We start from the raw sequence: 16,361 nt of genomic DNA on the forward strand, positions 1-16,361 counted from the left end.
CCATTTTATTTTCTAAAAAAATGGAAGAAAGGTTCAAAGTTCATAAACACTCTTAAATTTTTTCAAAGAAATCAAGTGAAAATTGCAGAAGTTATTGATACTAATATTAAGTATTGATTATAGGGAAAGGTCTTCTGTTATTAAATGAGAGACATGCTTATTTCTGAAATAAATTTCGTTATTAACTGACCAATTAATTATGTGGAAAAACTAATTTTTTCCTTTCTTTTTTGGTGATAGTGTTTTCTTCCTTAGCCAAAGCATGCAACAATCAGTGTTTAATATATGTATAAGCATAGGCCTACTGATTACAGAGGAAACCTAATAAAAAATGGTAACATTTAAGATTATTTATTTCATAATAAATATCTTTAATTATCTAATTTATTTCAATAATCAGGGTTGAAGTAAAATTAGAAAAATAATCAAGGATTGGGCAAATACAGCAATATGAACTATTAAGATTTAAAAAAAAAGCAAAATATACAATACTGAAACTGAATTAAATTAATTAAAGTCATAATTATCATACATTATTTTTAATAAAATTGATAAATAACAACAATATTAACAATAAGGTTGCTACCAAAGTGCCTAACTAATTGAAAAGTCTGTAAGTGAAGGACACAAATAAATAATTCTTACTTGAATATGAATTAAAATTTTTTCTGAGTTCTTTTGTTTAAAAATAGAATAATATTTTTTATTTAGGAAAGTTTAAGAATGTAAGAACTGGGAATAAACTAAGATTTTACCTAAAAATTACTACTACCAATCTAAGTCCTGATTGGTTAAAAGAAAGTTAAATGAAAAATCCCGTTGCATAAATATAATTTGAATCTCTTGCAGGTCATACTGAATAATAAAGTAAGCCTGGAGTATTTTATTTTTCCATATATCACAGCTACTGAAGAATTATATCCTCTTTCATTTGAATAAACTTAGCATTTGTTATCCTTCTTGCGAAGTCTAACAGAAAGGTAAATATCTCTTTCGATTCAATTTAAGGTACTAAAACTTTGAAACAGTAATTTCCAACAAACCACCGATTTTTTTTAATACAGTAAAACTTGTTAAATAAGTTTACCTCTATTATCAAAAGCTAAATTTATCCAATTTAATAAAAGGGTGCAAAACTTTTGTAACCTGACCACCTCTTTATCTTGTATGTTAACAATTGAATAACTCAAATTTGTCTAGGAGTGGGATTAAATGCTATTTTAAACCTTTGATAAGTTAAGCGAGAAAAAAAAATTCTAATAATACTAAGAGAGAGTTAATTAACGAGTTAAGATTTTAATCAAAATAAAAATATTAAGGAAATGTTTGTTATTGACTTGTGAATATCAATAAAATGCTTTGTGAAGATGAGTAAGATAAACATTGTTTTATTCCACATAAAAAATTTAATTGCATTTCATATTAAAGTTCCTAAGCAATACACATTTTTAGATTTGTAATATAATGTTGTATTTATCTATACATCTTGTTGATACTAAGAACAGAAACTAAAGTCAGTAAAATATTTTTTGAGAGGAACTAATCAAACTTCCGTCTAAGTATAAAATTAATATATGTTATGTCAATTCATTTAAAAAAGAAGTAATTGATATTAACTAAATTTTATATTTTTTACTTATTTATATTTTTCCCAAACTCATTCACATTTACAGTGTATCCTAAGATACTAATGATTTAAAAAAGCAATTAAAAGAAAACATTTGTAAAGTTTTACGAAGAAGATGAGATTTTTTATACTTGCCCCGTTTCAAAATTTGTTTTCAAGATCGTTCCCCATATGGCACTACTGACAAAACAAAACTATAACACAATGTTTTTTAAAAACATTTGCTGTTTTTTGAAACACCATCTTAAGAATTATGCCCTTAATCATAAGAAGATTAATATTATCTGCTCTAGTAGTGTAGAATAGGGGCCCCCCTTGGTTTGGTGATAATTTTCGTTCAGTATTGATGAAATCTCATTTTTGGTTACTATGCTATATTTTACAATCTTTGTTTTCAAATCCGTCACTGCCGTATTCATTTTAATGAAATTATGAATTAATTCATTTTACTGAAAGATATTGTGTTAAAAATAAAATAATTTAATTATATTTAGAAATATTTCAACCATTATTATTGTTCTCTGTACTATACAATTTAAAATAATCTAAAAATATTTACAAAAATACCCAAGTTTAATAAACTGTTACAAAAATATATGAAGAACTAAATTTATGCCATTGTTTGAACAATGAGTATGCTTTTAAAACATTGTTGGCAAAACATCTTTAAAATCCATCAACAATAGTATGAAAAATGTTAATTTCTCATTCCTGTTTGAGATTTCTCAAGTGAACTACTTACTTTTTGAGTAAAAATTCAAAAAGGCGCTTATTGAAATTATGAGTGAATATTATATATTTACTCTCTTGAATAATTGGGAGAAGGAACGGGAGAAGTATCCCAGACCTAATCGTATGTATAAAAATCATATTTTTCATATTTTTGTAAATTTAAATATATATGGATAGCTGACTAGAACAGTTAAGGACTATCTAAAACTTGTGTACAGCATAAATGTTTCTCTGGAATTTTTAATAAACTTTTATTATAGTCTTTTTTTCGTTATTTCGGAAAAGGATGCATTCGTAGCTAATATAAATTGCAAAATATCTGAATGTAAACGGAATGTAAAAACTTTAAAAAAAAAGAAAATTTGAGTTTCAATTTACATTACTCATGGTAAACTTAATAATTAAGAAACCTTAGAGGGAAATATGCAAAAGAAATGGAATGAGCTTATTATAAAATAATAGTTTGCTTCAGTGTAATTACAAAGAGTCTTTTACATTAGCGTAATATTTAAAGAAAAATTCACCGTTTGAAAGCGAAACTAAGATGCAAAGCATGCATTTGGGGTTAGGGACCAAAGCGAGCAGGAGATGGGCCTCTTAACAATATGAAAATAAAATTAAGAATTTTCCGTTTTATCACGTTCATTTCCAGCCGAATGCAGGGGGTCGTACTTTGAAATTGAAGAGGGATAATCTATAAAGATAAAATCAAATTTTAATTAACTTATTTTGGCAACCATTTCAGTTTTTAAATTTTACAATTGCTCATTTTAATAAACAATGTGCCATTGTTATGAGAAAACACCACATTTTCTATTAAAGTAATTGCATGATCTTGCTACCTGCTTTATTGACGCAACTTGTAGGGAAGAATATCGCGATATCACGTGATCTAGCAAAGGAAAGATGGAAATATAATTCAATGAAAAATGTTACCATTAATTTATTTTGTCTGTCCTTACTCTGGGAGCAACGTTGGCCCACCTAATATGGTACCCCTGAAAGAGAGGCCAAGAAATCTGCCCTGTAAATGTCTTAGGGGTTCGAATCCCAGGGGCGGACAATTTACGGGTTTGTGGTTGTGTGACGTCAGCGACGCTGCTCCACCGCCGTGGCTTCGTCACAGGTGCGCACTGGGTAACGAGAAGAGAGTAGCAGTTCTGGCATTTCTGTGACCAATGGGACAAACCCCAAGAGCCCGCCATTAAAAAAAACAACAACTTTTGTTCCCTTCGTACACACAAAAGAAATTTTTTATTTTTTATTTTAGCAGCATCTCTGTTTAAAAATTAGAGCCAAAAATATTAAAATTTAACGCGACTTTTTAAAAGACCCAGATGAATTTTTGGTCCACTTAATTTTAATTTTAGAAAAAAAAACATTAAATAAAGGATATTATTTTTTGATAGATATTTTAGGACAACTATTTTGCTGTTAAAAATATGCATGAATATTTCTTTTAGATACATTTTACGTTTATAACGCACAACATAAATATTGCTCTAAGTTTTACAGAAAGCTCTGCTACCTAAAAAATATGGAAGTTACCGATGCCCGTGATAATTTTGTTAAAAATGAAATCAATGTTTTAAACATAATTTGAAAACATCATAATTCTTAGCAAGCAAATGTTTTGCTGCTTAGAATGAAGTTATAAGCAGTTGTTACAAAGTTCATGTTTGAAAATGTTGAACTAAATTTATATACAACATGAATATTAGATTAAAAAAAAATTTTCTTAAAAATTTCTATTTTTAACTTTCGAATTAAAAGAATTGTTTTCTTTTATATCTTTAGCATTGAAAGTGATGAGGATATGATTGAGATAGAGGCAGAGGTTATGTCTGAGGAAGACGAAGATGAGTTTGATGAAAGGTATATTAAAAAGTTATCATTTTTAATAATGTTTCCCAAATTATTTTAAAAAATGAAATTAACAGAAAGTAAAACCCAACAAAAGGGACGAAATTTCAGACAGCTCTCTTGACTAAACCATGCAAAACCTTGTTTTCAGTTACTTGTTCTTACTTTTTTGAAAGTCAGAAATTCAAATGCATTGAATGAAACGAATGTTTATTTTATTGAGAGAAAACCACGCTTTTGAGTCAGATTCCATAACTTAATTTAAAACTAGAGCTTAAAAGAACTCTATGAGAATAATTTCTTTTTTAGAGAGAGAATGATATTGGAGTTTAAGAATGAGATGGATAGTAAATTTGATGGAGATAATATGAATGACGAAGATGAGGTGGTTGAAATGAAAAGGTAAATTAATTTGTATATACTTTAATTACGTGGTAATGTTTTCGGCAAAAATATTTGTATTGCTAACTTAGTTGTAACACATCTTGAATATTATTCGTATTACTTAAGAAAAATTGTTTTAAAGATTGAAATTGGAAGAAATTGACTTTTCCGTTATATTTTTAGTTCGTATAAATTTCATTTTTATAAATGACTCAATGTTGAGAAAAATTCATGATAAATTTACCTAAAATGACGCATAATAATTATTCGATGCGCATTATTATGGAACATGCAAGTGACTGGTGTAAATCATTCTGAATTTTGTAATCATTCTGAACTATCTCTGTTATCTCAAAAAATAACAGCAAAACTTAGGAACGATGCCCTTATATGTGATAGAACGAAAACATATTAAATCAGAAAGATCCAATTTGCCACTAATCATGAATGAAGTCATGAAACAATTGGTTGTGTTTCAAAATTTAAAAACAGTTACAAAACACTTCATTTTCAATAACAAATTTATGTAGCAAAAAAAAAGTTAAATTTCATTATTCATTTTCTTTTTAGTGATAGTGATGAAAAAGTGCACTCCAGTTATTTTACTGAGGAAATGATTGCAAAACTGTACAGCATGGATAGAATCCATGACAAGGATTCTATCGAGTATGGCATTCCGGAAAGGAGGTATTTAAACTGTTTCAAGATTTTTTTTTAAATTGGAGATTCAGCTATAAAACATATGTATTGCTTCAATTTTTTTCTATGAAAAATTTCCATTTTTTTTATATATAGTAATACTTCATATTCGCATAATATCTGTTTTCATATCTTGATAAAACTTAAAATTTTAACTATTATAAATGTACGAAAAAGTATATGTTCTTGAGACATTAGTTTGTTTTATGCATGGACAATAAACTTGATAATTAATATAATTTTATTAATTTGGCGAAAGAAGTAAAAAATACAAAACAAAAAAATTGTACCTTGTATTTTTATTACAAAAAAACTTCACAGTTAAGTAATATAAATTTTTTTTTTATATAAAGACGAGATGCTGTATTTTTTTCGTAATCTTTATTTCTTGATAGCATCGTAAATTTTCTCACCTTCCAACTAAAAAATACATTTGCAAACAAATAAATCCTTAAAAGTAAGAACAATATTTGAAAATTGATGCACAGATATACTGTGCGCTGATATTTTATTCAAAAAACCTTTTTTTTGTAAATTTCGTTTTCAACTCTAATTATAAGAATTATCGTTCACATCCTTAAAACAAGGCATTAATCACGCTTCACAAAAATGGCATGAAGCAAGACTTTCGAATTCGAAAACATTATAAAAATTTAAAGCTCTGTTTTAAAACACGATCTCTAAATTTTGAATATTCCGATTCGGGAAGACAGTACGATTTTAATGAAGAACAAAATATCGACTCATAATCATATATTAAAAGAAATCAAAATTCAGATTAAAATTTTTAATGCATATAATTTCTAATAATAAAATTTTTTTATCAAATATTAAGTTAAAAAAAAGATGTAAAACAATTACGTTGCAAAATTCAATTAAAATTAAACTCAAATTAGTAGCTACGAAAGTTAATACTTTTAAAACAAGATTGTGTAACAGAAACACTGTTCTCTTTTTATAAAAATTTATCTGAAGTTTAACACAATTTACTTTCTACGTGGTTTTGTATTTTTACAAGCTTAGGAAACTAAAACATTGTCTTGTTGCAGAACATCCGGGTCAGCTGATTATAAACACAATTTACATTCTATAAAAAATAGTATTCTAATAACAAGCACCTGTAAAAAATATATTGTACTGTTAGAAAACCTGTGAGCTTGAAATTGTATCCAAAATTCAACACAATTTATTCTCTACAAAATTTTGCATTTAAACGATAATTGCATGTAACAAGAAACACTGTCATGAGCTTCATAGTAATGCGAGAATATTCTCTTTAAATTTTAGATATTGGAGATATGACTCTTGTGAGTCTTACTTAAGAGCTGGAAGTGATGAAGCGGATTACATGGCTGTAGAAGAAGGCAGCGAAAGCGATGAAAAAGCTGGCAACAAAATAAAAAAGAAAGGCTGTTTCGTTTCCTGTCAAGAGTGCTTAGCAGGTTGTTCAAAAAAAAATTAAATTTTGAGCATACCATTTTCGAACATCTAAGAAAAAGTTTGCACCATATTTCTATCGAAATTTGCAAATTTGAATGGTGCATTGTTGTTTGTAAAATAAAAATTCAAAAAAAAAAAAAAATAAATAAATAAATAAATAAATAAAAAAATAAAAAATAAAATAAAAAAAAGGCATTTTAAAAGATAACATCGTTGTATATGCCTTATATCTGCCAATCTAGGCAACTTAATTTAATAATATGCTCGACTGATAGTATAAGAACTGTAATTTGACCATCACAGAAACATAACAGAGCATCACAGAAGTTAAAGTGAAAGTTTTATATCACAGAAAAATAATTAGACTCAAAGAAGATGACATCGTTGTGAAAGTTTTATATGTGCAAAAATTTTTACTTTAATTTAATGTATTGTTGAAGAACTTTAAGAACAGTAATTTGAGCATGGCAGAAAAAAAAACTGACGTCATAAAAGATATAATTGCTGTGAAAGTCTTACAATTTTTTGAAATGTGCAGTTCAATTTAGAACATTGTTATGATACAATAGTTTAAAATATGTAAATTGAATATCACAGAAAATAAAAAAAAAATAAAAATAATAAGTGTCTTTTTATTTGAATATTGAATAAGTAAGCATACAATGAATTGGTATTTCATGAATTAAGCTTAAAAATAATGTACTAGATTATAATTTCTCTAAAATGTCAGATTCAAAATATATATAATAACAAAGAAAGCTTAAGTTATTGTTCCCAAATTTCTTTGTTCTACCCAATAGCTAAAATACAGCACTTATTTCAGTGTTCGGTTATTGGCTAAAAAAAACATAAGCCAATTTTGGTTTTTTCCTCAATTTTTAGTTTTTCATAATTCAGCTTCAAATTAAAATAAAAAGGTATTATCACTTTTGTATTCCATAGTGTAATAAATCTTCAAAGAGTTATATATAAATGAAGCGTCAAATTTAATGGATATTTTTATGGGGCAACGAAGGAAATTTTGTTTCTTTTATTTAGTGTTAAAAATCATTCTAAGGTTTGCGTTAATTAGTCTTTTCGATAAAAAGTGTATTCTGTTTTCGTTCAAACAATAACTTGATCTTCCAACAGGATTGTGCTACAGGACACACAGTTAAAGTCAATGTTGTGAGAAATTTTTTTCTAAATTCCGCTTTGAGAAAGAGTTTCGTTACCTTTTTAATCCCATATCTAATTCTAATATCTATTAATCCATCTTAGAGACTAAGTTTCAAACTTAAGTTCATAAGAACATGTTACTAGTAGAGGTGCTTTCAAGCTTATTGAATTTTTTTTTTTTTAGTGTTTGTAAGATTTAAATGAACTTTGAAATTTTGTATTGCATGTGTCCAAGTTGATTTTTGTCATCATAATTGATTTTTTCCTATATTTCGGCTGAAATATGCGACATATAAAAGTTTTTAAGCTTAAATATGCGACTTACATGACTATCTTAATCACCGTCTGTTGTAAGTCCTTAGAATTCATATCAAAAATAAAAAAATTAAAATTAATTCAAATATACCCTTGTTTTATTTACCCACATGACATATATTTATTTGCATTATTCATCCCTAAAATATTACCATATATTATTAAAATATACTATATTACTATACATACGATGAATCATTGAAGATGAACGCAAGATTAGATCAAACTGATCACTTTTTGTGACTTAAAACGATGGTCGTGAGCTCGATGATAAGCTCTTCGAATCTATATCAAAAATAGAAATAAAATAAAATATACCCGTTTCTTTTTTTCCCCAATCATTATTCATGCCTAAAATATTGCTAAAAATTCTTAATGAATTATTGAAGAAGAACGCAAGATTAGGTCAATCAAACTGATTACTTTTTAGACTTCAATTTAGATAAGAACTTAAAGAATTATTTTAGACGTAAAGTGGCGGGGTAATTATAAAATACCTTGAGCATTTAGAAGGTGACAATCGTGTGGGTGGGACAAACAGGCAAGGGATTTTAAAAAGGGTAAATTAATTTTATTTACCCATCATAAATTGAGAATGAATATCAAATACACAAAACTCAAGTGCTCCTCAATAAAATTTAGGGAAAATCTTGCAATCCGTAAAAAGGTTTCGTTTTATGGAATAAGGGAAATCTTAATAATTATAATAAATCTGTTTAATATGTCGTTGTCAAAAATAGATTAAACGACACAATGTGAATTTAAAAGTGTGAAAAGAGCATTTTGTCTAGAATAATATATTAATGTATAAAGTTTTGTGAAGCTGATATCTTCTCACATGACAAAGTTTTGTTAGGCCGATTTATGCCCCTATGACAAGTTTTTCCCCGGGCTGATTTATGGCCCCATGACAAAGTTTTTTTTCTGGCTGATTTCTGCCCACATGACAAAAGTTCCATCGGGCTGATTCCTGCCCACATGAAAACGTTTCGTCTGGTTGATTTCTACCCCCGTGACAAAGCTTTGTCCGGCTGTTTTCTACCCACATCACACATCTTTGTCTGTCTGATTTCTGCCCACAAAATAAAGGTTTGTTCGGTTGATTTCTGAACGCATGACGAATTTTTGTTCGGCTGATTAAGGAACTCATGACAAAGTTGTGACGTGCTGATTTCTGTCCCCTTGACAAAGTTTTGTAGGCCGATTTCTACCCTCATGACAACGTTTTTTTCGGCTGATTTCTGCCTCCATTATAAAGTTTTGTATGGTTGATTTCTGCCCCCATGACAAAGTTTTGTCAGCTGATTTATGCTCCCGTGACAAAGCTTTGTCCAGCTGTTTTCAACCCACGTGACAAGTCTTTTTCCGGCTGACTTATATCCATACGACAAAGTTTTGTTCGGCTACTTTTTGCTCATATCATAAAATTTTGTTCAATCGATTTCTGCTCAAAGTACACGGTATAGTTTGAGTGGTTTCTGCCCACATTATTGTGTTTCATCTTAGTCTTGAATGAATTTACCTTTGACTAGAAAAAAATGCTGGGTGATGATCAATATTATAATACTTTGATAAATTTATCAAAATAATTGTGTTATCTAAGTCTTTGATATAAAATACTTAATGTATTATATGGTTCTCCACACTTATTTGCAATTTCATAAATGTGCCAGCAAAAGCTTCTTGCATATTTAGTAAAGATTATAGAAGATAGTTTAGTTCGAAATGTTAGCATCTTGGGAGACCGAATTTTGGAAGGAATGGTAAAACAATCTGGTTGAATAAGACGTTTTGCCATATTACGCAATCAAATAAACCATTTTTATACCCTTTCTTATTATCACTAAATATGATACTAATGTATTGATAAATAGATATTTGATAATTAAAGTCATCAAATTAGTAATTAGATTTGATTAAGGTATCGAGTTTGAAAGGACCATGCATTTAAATGACTAATAATACTAAATCATTTAAGGTGAAAGTATGGTTTTTCTTACAAACATCAAGTCTAACGTGGGTAAAATTATGTATCAAAAAGATAACTCAGTTTTTTTTCTCGATCTGTAGCAATTGATCTGCTTAAATAAACAGCGATAACTCAATTTCTTATTCCTACTAAGTTAGATTATTTTATTTTCTTGAATTTTTGTTCTCCCGCATTCGCCTTTGCACATATCGTTCTGTCCATGATAGACAGTTTTGTTAGGCTAATTTTTAAAATTTATACTTCACTTTTGAACTTGCTTAGCTATGCACTATAATTACCCGTTAATATTATAATTTAGGGGCTTATTTCAGCCAACATTAGTCTTTTTAGGCTTATTTTCCTTACATTAGAAACTAACAACACTATAACGTTATATGTTTAACTATATTTTCCCAGTTAAATTAACTTGGTAAGAAATAGTAGAATCTAAAGTTTTTCGCTATTGGAGGGTCATTTGAGCCGTACATTACTCCGTATTGTGGCCAGAAATCAGACGAACAAAATTCCGTAATGTAAGCAGAAATCAGCTTGACATTACTATGTATCGTGTGAGCAGAGATATCCCTAACAAAACTATTATCAACAAAGCAGAAGCTTAAAAAGATGAACGTAGCATAGTAAGCCTAAATAAACTCTATCATGTGTTCCGTAATGAGCCAAACTAGTTAGTTCTTTCTTTCTGTTTTCATTTGAAATAATATTGGTTTATAACTCGACCGAACTTACGTTGCCCGGTAACTTGAACTACGCAGTTAAAACTTCAAGGTTTTCTCTTCATTCAAATTTCTCTTACCGCACCGCCCTCCAGCGAACTTTCCACGCAGCTTTTTTATATTCTATAACCGTCGTTAAAATGTTGACCCAATTTCGGGTTTAAGACTACTGATGTTCTACTCCGTAGCCTTGTAATTTTGAGCATAATCCAGAAGACAAGGGAACTCCTGGATCAAGTATTGGAAGAAGATTGGCTTCGTAGAGGACTTTTGATGGAACTAACCAGCATTTGCGTTACGTGTACAGGAAAACAATTAAAACCTCCTACGGTTAGCCTTACTGCAAGGGGACTTTAAAACATGATCCGTTTACCACTGAGGATAATTTACGTCATCACTCTGGCTGGTGCTAACCGCGTACGGAATTCGTATCGACCAGCCATCCCTGGGATTCAAATCCGGGCCTCCTCATCGGTAGGCAACCGCTCTATTCTCTTAGCCACCACGGCTCCAAGAGTATATTTATAATCATCCAGTTAAGATCAATATACTAATACTTTTAATGAAATACTAATACAATCTGGAACATTACACGCATGAATAATTTTGTCACTTAAATTTTTCCACTCTTAGAACCTCTTCTGTTCTAAATATTTCATAGCCATAGAGTAAACTTGAAATATTAGCTTTATATTATCCTCTAATATAAAAATAAAGGAAATATTAAAGATTGTGCAAAGTATAGAAGTAAAAGATTGAGTTTTCACATGAAATTTATCCTTTCATTTTATTATTTTAAATTTATGATTAAATTGCGATCAAAAAGTCTTCATCAAAATGTTATTTATGCAATTTAATCTATTTCACATTTTTTTTTACCTCATTTATTTTTTTTCCTCAGAAGAGATCATTTCAATTTAAGTCGTCGATACTGCCAACATGAATAATGCTCGTTGTAAGCATAACTGTTTGAAGAGTCTTCAGTTTGTTTAATAAACTGAATTAAAGATTACTAATTCATGCTTTTATATTCCTTGAATTTGTCCGTCTCTTCATCTGCTTTTTTTTTTTAAATAAAGTGACGGTTTTCATTTATATTGCTTATTAAGTTATAAAAGTATTTATGCGACAGAATAAACTTATTACTTTTTCCTTCACTGTAGGATATCATTCTTCCAATTCATCTATAAGTTCTTTGATGACACTTTTTGATTTTCTGCAAGATGTCCCACGCGCATTTTGGAAAATATTTTCAAATTCTCGACACATTTGCATCCATGCTGCTGGCTGAACAATTAATTATCTCTCAGATAAGAAATGTATCCATTCCGTATTGCTTGAATGTGAACTGAGAAAATGGTTTTCTTAAGCTTAAATTAGTATTTCTAAAGCGAAATACTATAGTATAACCAACCATATAATTTAGTCCTTTTCTTGGGAATTAGATTATCTTCTAAATTAAGATCAATATCCTAAGATATAGAAATGCCCAAGTCAATATTCTTGGTGGTCCTATCAAAGAGTTTAGCTGTTTTATGTTGCGACTCACGATGGTCCGACATCATTTGATGGTCACCTTCACCCAACATTTTCCATTATGCGTTCATGGTGTTTATATGCCAACATATTTCCATCACTCCGTGTTGGAAAATGCTTCTATAATACTATGATGGTTTACTATCATGAGAATTTTAATTCTTACGAACCAACAGTCCATGATGATCCGTGATGGTCTATGATGGTTCAAACTGTACATTTCCATGATGGTTTAATGGGAATTCTTATTAGTTCTTAGGAATATACAATCAAAAAAAATTTTTTAAATGTTGGATCATCACAAATCAGCCCGAATTCCTACATTAGGATGATTGTTGTTCATGATCGTTTCAACATTTGATTTCTAGTATACTATGGAGTTTCCGATGGTTCACAATGGTACAACAATACATTTCCATCAGAGTTTAAGGGAAAGTCTTGTTGGTTCCGCTGAAATATATAATCAAAATCATTTTTTATGTTTCGCTTATAAACGATGGTTCAGCATGAATAAACAATCAAAAGAAATTGCTATTCTTATGTTGGATCTCCAAATTCCTACATTGCGATAATGGTTACTTATGTTGGGTTCCATCAAAAAATATGATGGTTCAAGAGGTTACAGAGGGTTAGCATCAAGATTATGTTGGTATCAATGGAAAAGCATTAAAAATTTTGACTTAAGGGGAGTTATTCACATCTTTGCGATATATCTTCAACATTTATGGTCTTTTACAATTACATTGTTTTCGGACAATATATTTTTTGCGTCCTTTTTAAACACTGTTTCCAACAATTTAGTAGTGTAAAAGTGTGCACGTGAACATTAATTATTTTCTTATTGCATATTTAGTATTCCATTTTTTGGCAACAGCAGTTCTTGTGTACGAAATAGATTTTGAGTTTTTTAGAATAATGGTGTGTGTAAATTTTAATAAAGTATTGATTTGTTTTTCTTTTAAAAGTTGTTTCTTACATTATCAGAAGTGGGATAAACAGGAAACTGTAATTAATTTTGAGTTTTGAGTTTGAAATGGCATTTTTATCGCGACTTCGCAAAGATCAGTTACGTTACGTAGCTAATGAGTTATCTGAAGATGTTTCGTCTACTACTTTGAAAATCCCTGACTTGAGAAAGTTAATATTGAATAGCGAGAAATACGATGAAGAAATGGTTCGAGGAATGGTAGAAAATTTAGTTGAAGACGCCGAGCGCCTTCGTCAAGAAGAGAAAGAAAAAGCCGAGCGCCTTCGTCAAGAAGAGAAAGAAAAAGCCGAGCGCCTTCGTCAAGAAGAGAAAGAAAAAGCCGATCGCCAACATGCATATGCATTGGAAAAAGAAAAAGCCGATCGCCAACATGCATATGCATTGGAAAAAGAAAAAGCCGATCACCAACATGCATTGGAAAAAGAAAAATCCGATCGGGAACATGAATTGGAACTCAAGAAGTTAGATATTGCTGCTAAAACTTCAGAAGTAGTCGAAACTGAAGTAATAACATCGTCGCCAAAAGTTGATTGGCAGTCACAACTGAGAAAGTTTTCTACGAGTAATGAGGATATCAGCCTTTATTTAGTACATTTCGAGAGAGTAATGAAAAGAGTACAAATGCCAAGTTCATTGTGGATGGCATGTTTAATTAACCAGTTACCAAGTGAAATTGTCCAAATGATAATGAGAGAACCAGAAGAACAGTCAGAAAATTATGACTATGTTAAATCTCTTTTGCTTAAGTGCTACAGACTAAGTCCTGAAAAATTTAGACAACTTTTTTATTCTCATGAGAATACTGATGGAAAGTCATGGAAAGAATATTACCACGAGCTTGAAACGTATTTTAATGGGTGGACTGCAGGACTTAAAATAAGTAGTTTTGAGAGTTTAAAAGACCTGATCATCACAGATCGAATGAAAGCTCGGGTGCCGCCAGATATACGAGAACGTTACTTGGATCAGTGGACCCATATAATTTCACCCTATACATTAGCTGAAAAGGTAGATGAATTTATTGAACTCAAAGATGTTTTTAAGAATCATATTCAGTATAATAAAAGATAAAGTAGTTTAATTTCAATCAACAAGAGTTTAAATATAGTTCTGTAGGATTTGAACAGTTCATTTTTGAAGATATGATATTTCGTTCTTTTATGGAACGAAATAATTTGAAACCAAGACGTAGGAGATCCACACTTCTCTTAAAATGACCGCTGACGTTTAACGTGTGCTAAACATTGTTTTTGATTTTTCCTAACAACAGAGCCACCTGTTGCTAACATTGATAACAAATATATAATTTATTGAAAATCCATAAACTCGTTTCCCAAACAGAATGCAGCAAAAACCATACATTTCTCTCACCTTTTGTTTGATCTTTCGAATCAACTGTCATTTTCGAAACACCAATTATTATAATTATTATTAACAGGAAAATTGGTGATTCAGCACCTGCTATCGCTCTCTTGTTGTTTTTTCTGCCATCCGATATCAGAAATCCCAAGAGTAAAAAGCTTTTTGACTGGAAAACAGTTCAAGCTAAGCTGTCATGGGGTTTCATCTTACTTCTTGGTGGAGGATTTTTCTTGACTGACGGTGCTCAGGTGACTGAAAACATACTAACCTCAAGCTTATTTGAATAAAAAAATTTTTAATATGAAAACTCTGAAAATATTAACCGCATAGGTGATAATGTACTTCGTATCTTTGTACGATCAAACATCGATCATCAAAATATATGAGATCTGCGGAAATATAGAACAGATCTATCTTTGGAAATATAGAATAGATCGATCTTTGGAAACATAGAATAAATCATTATAATAAATTAAAATTTCTTCATGAACCTTTGTGAAAATATATTGTGGTTAAATAGATTATTCTAGATCAGGGCTGTCCAACTGGAGGCCCGCGGGCCGCATGCGGCCCTCCAACACATAGCGTGCGGCCCGCCAACTTTTTATTCTGGCTGATCGGCCTTAGTTTTCCCATTAAAATGTAAACAAACTGTTTCATAGTCCTCCTGTTCCATTGTTTTATAATTAATAATTCAACTATTAATTGTTATTGTATAAGAGGTAAGAGGTTATTGATCAACTTTTTCAAACTGCGGCCCGCCAGGTGATCACTGACCGGAATTCTGGCCCGTGGGCTCTTTGCAGTTGGACAGCCCTGTTCTAGATTAAGCATATTATTTATTTTATAATTTTATTTCAAAAAATTGTTTTTTTTCTTCCCCTTCCAGAAATTAGGTTTGTCAAAGCTCATCGGAGAAGAACTATCTTCACTTCAAGTATTGCCACCTATAGCAGTAGTTGCAGTACTTTGCTTCATGACAACCATGATAACTGAAATTGTGAGCAATACGAGTACTGCCAATATATTGCTACCTGTCTTCAGTCAAATGGTAGCTTTTTTTAAATATTAATTACGTTTTTATATATTGTGCATTTTATTGAATTTATGAAATATTTTAGTAAATCTCAACGTCCTTAGAAAAATAATATTTTTAAAAATGACTGTAATGAAATAGTTTTATGTGGAATTTATTATTAATTAAAGAAATGTGATAAAAATTAATGAATTTAGAAATAAAATTAAAAGATTTGAGTTTGATAATTCTAACAGTACATTCAACATTTCAATATTTGAAAGGCTTGGAGAAATTTAATGATAAGCCACATTTTCAAACTGTCCATGAGAATGGGTTTGATAAAATTTACACCATGATTTATTTATATATTTCTGAGATATATGTCTGAGTTTTCTGTAGTAAACAAATGGAATTCCAGATATTTAATTCAAGCATGATATTGAGCCATAAATATATGCAATATATGAGCAATATTTCTATTTTTTTTTTATCCCAATTATGCGAACTTCGAAAAGGAAAAGTTTAAGTAAAGGAAT

The 16,361-nt window shown here is 29.8% G+C and overlaps 1 protein-coding gene and 1 long non-coding RNA gene across 2 annotated transcripts in view; both read left to right on the forward strand.

Annotated features, from left to right (window-relative positions):
- The first annotated feature begins 4,134 nt into the window (after positions 1–4,134).
- Positions 4,135–16,361, forward strand: part of LOC122269782 (uncharacterized) — a 73,048-nt gene continuing 60,821 nt past the window's right edge. Inside the window, exon 1 of the mRNA XM_087156118.1 lies at positions 4,135–4,234. Coding sequence (XP_087012244.1) covers positions 4,176–4,234 — 59 coding nt within the window. The 5' untranslated portion in view covers positions 4,135–4,175. The remainder of the gene's footprint in view (positions 4,235–16,361) is intronic.
- LOC122270642 (uncharacterized) lies at positions 5,181–6,859 on the forward strand. Its single transcript, XR_015430895.1, has 2 exons — positions 5,181–5,293; positions 6,593–6,859. It is a non-coding gene; the product is annotated as an uncharacterized LOC122270642 (long non-coding RNA).

The sequence above is a fragment of the Parasteatoda tepidariorum genome, chromosome 2, assembly GCF_982258835.1.
Source record: "Parasteatoda tepidariorum strain Cologne lab strain chromosome 2, Ptep-v5.0, whole genome shotgun sequence".
NCBI lineage: Eukaryota > Metazoa > Arthropoda > Arachnida > Araneae > Theridiidae > Parasteatoda > Parasteatoda tepidariorum.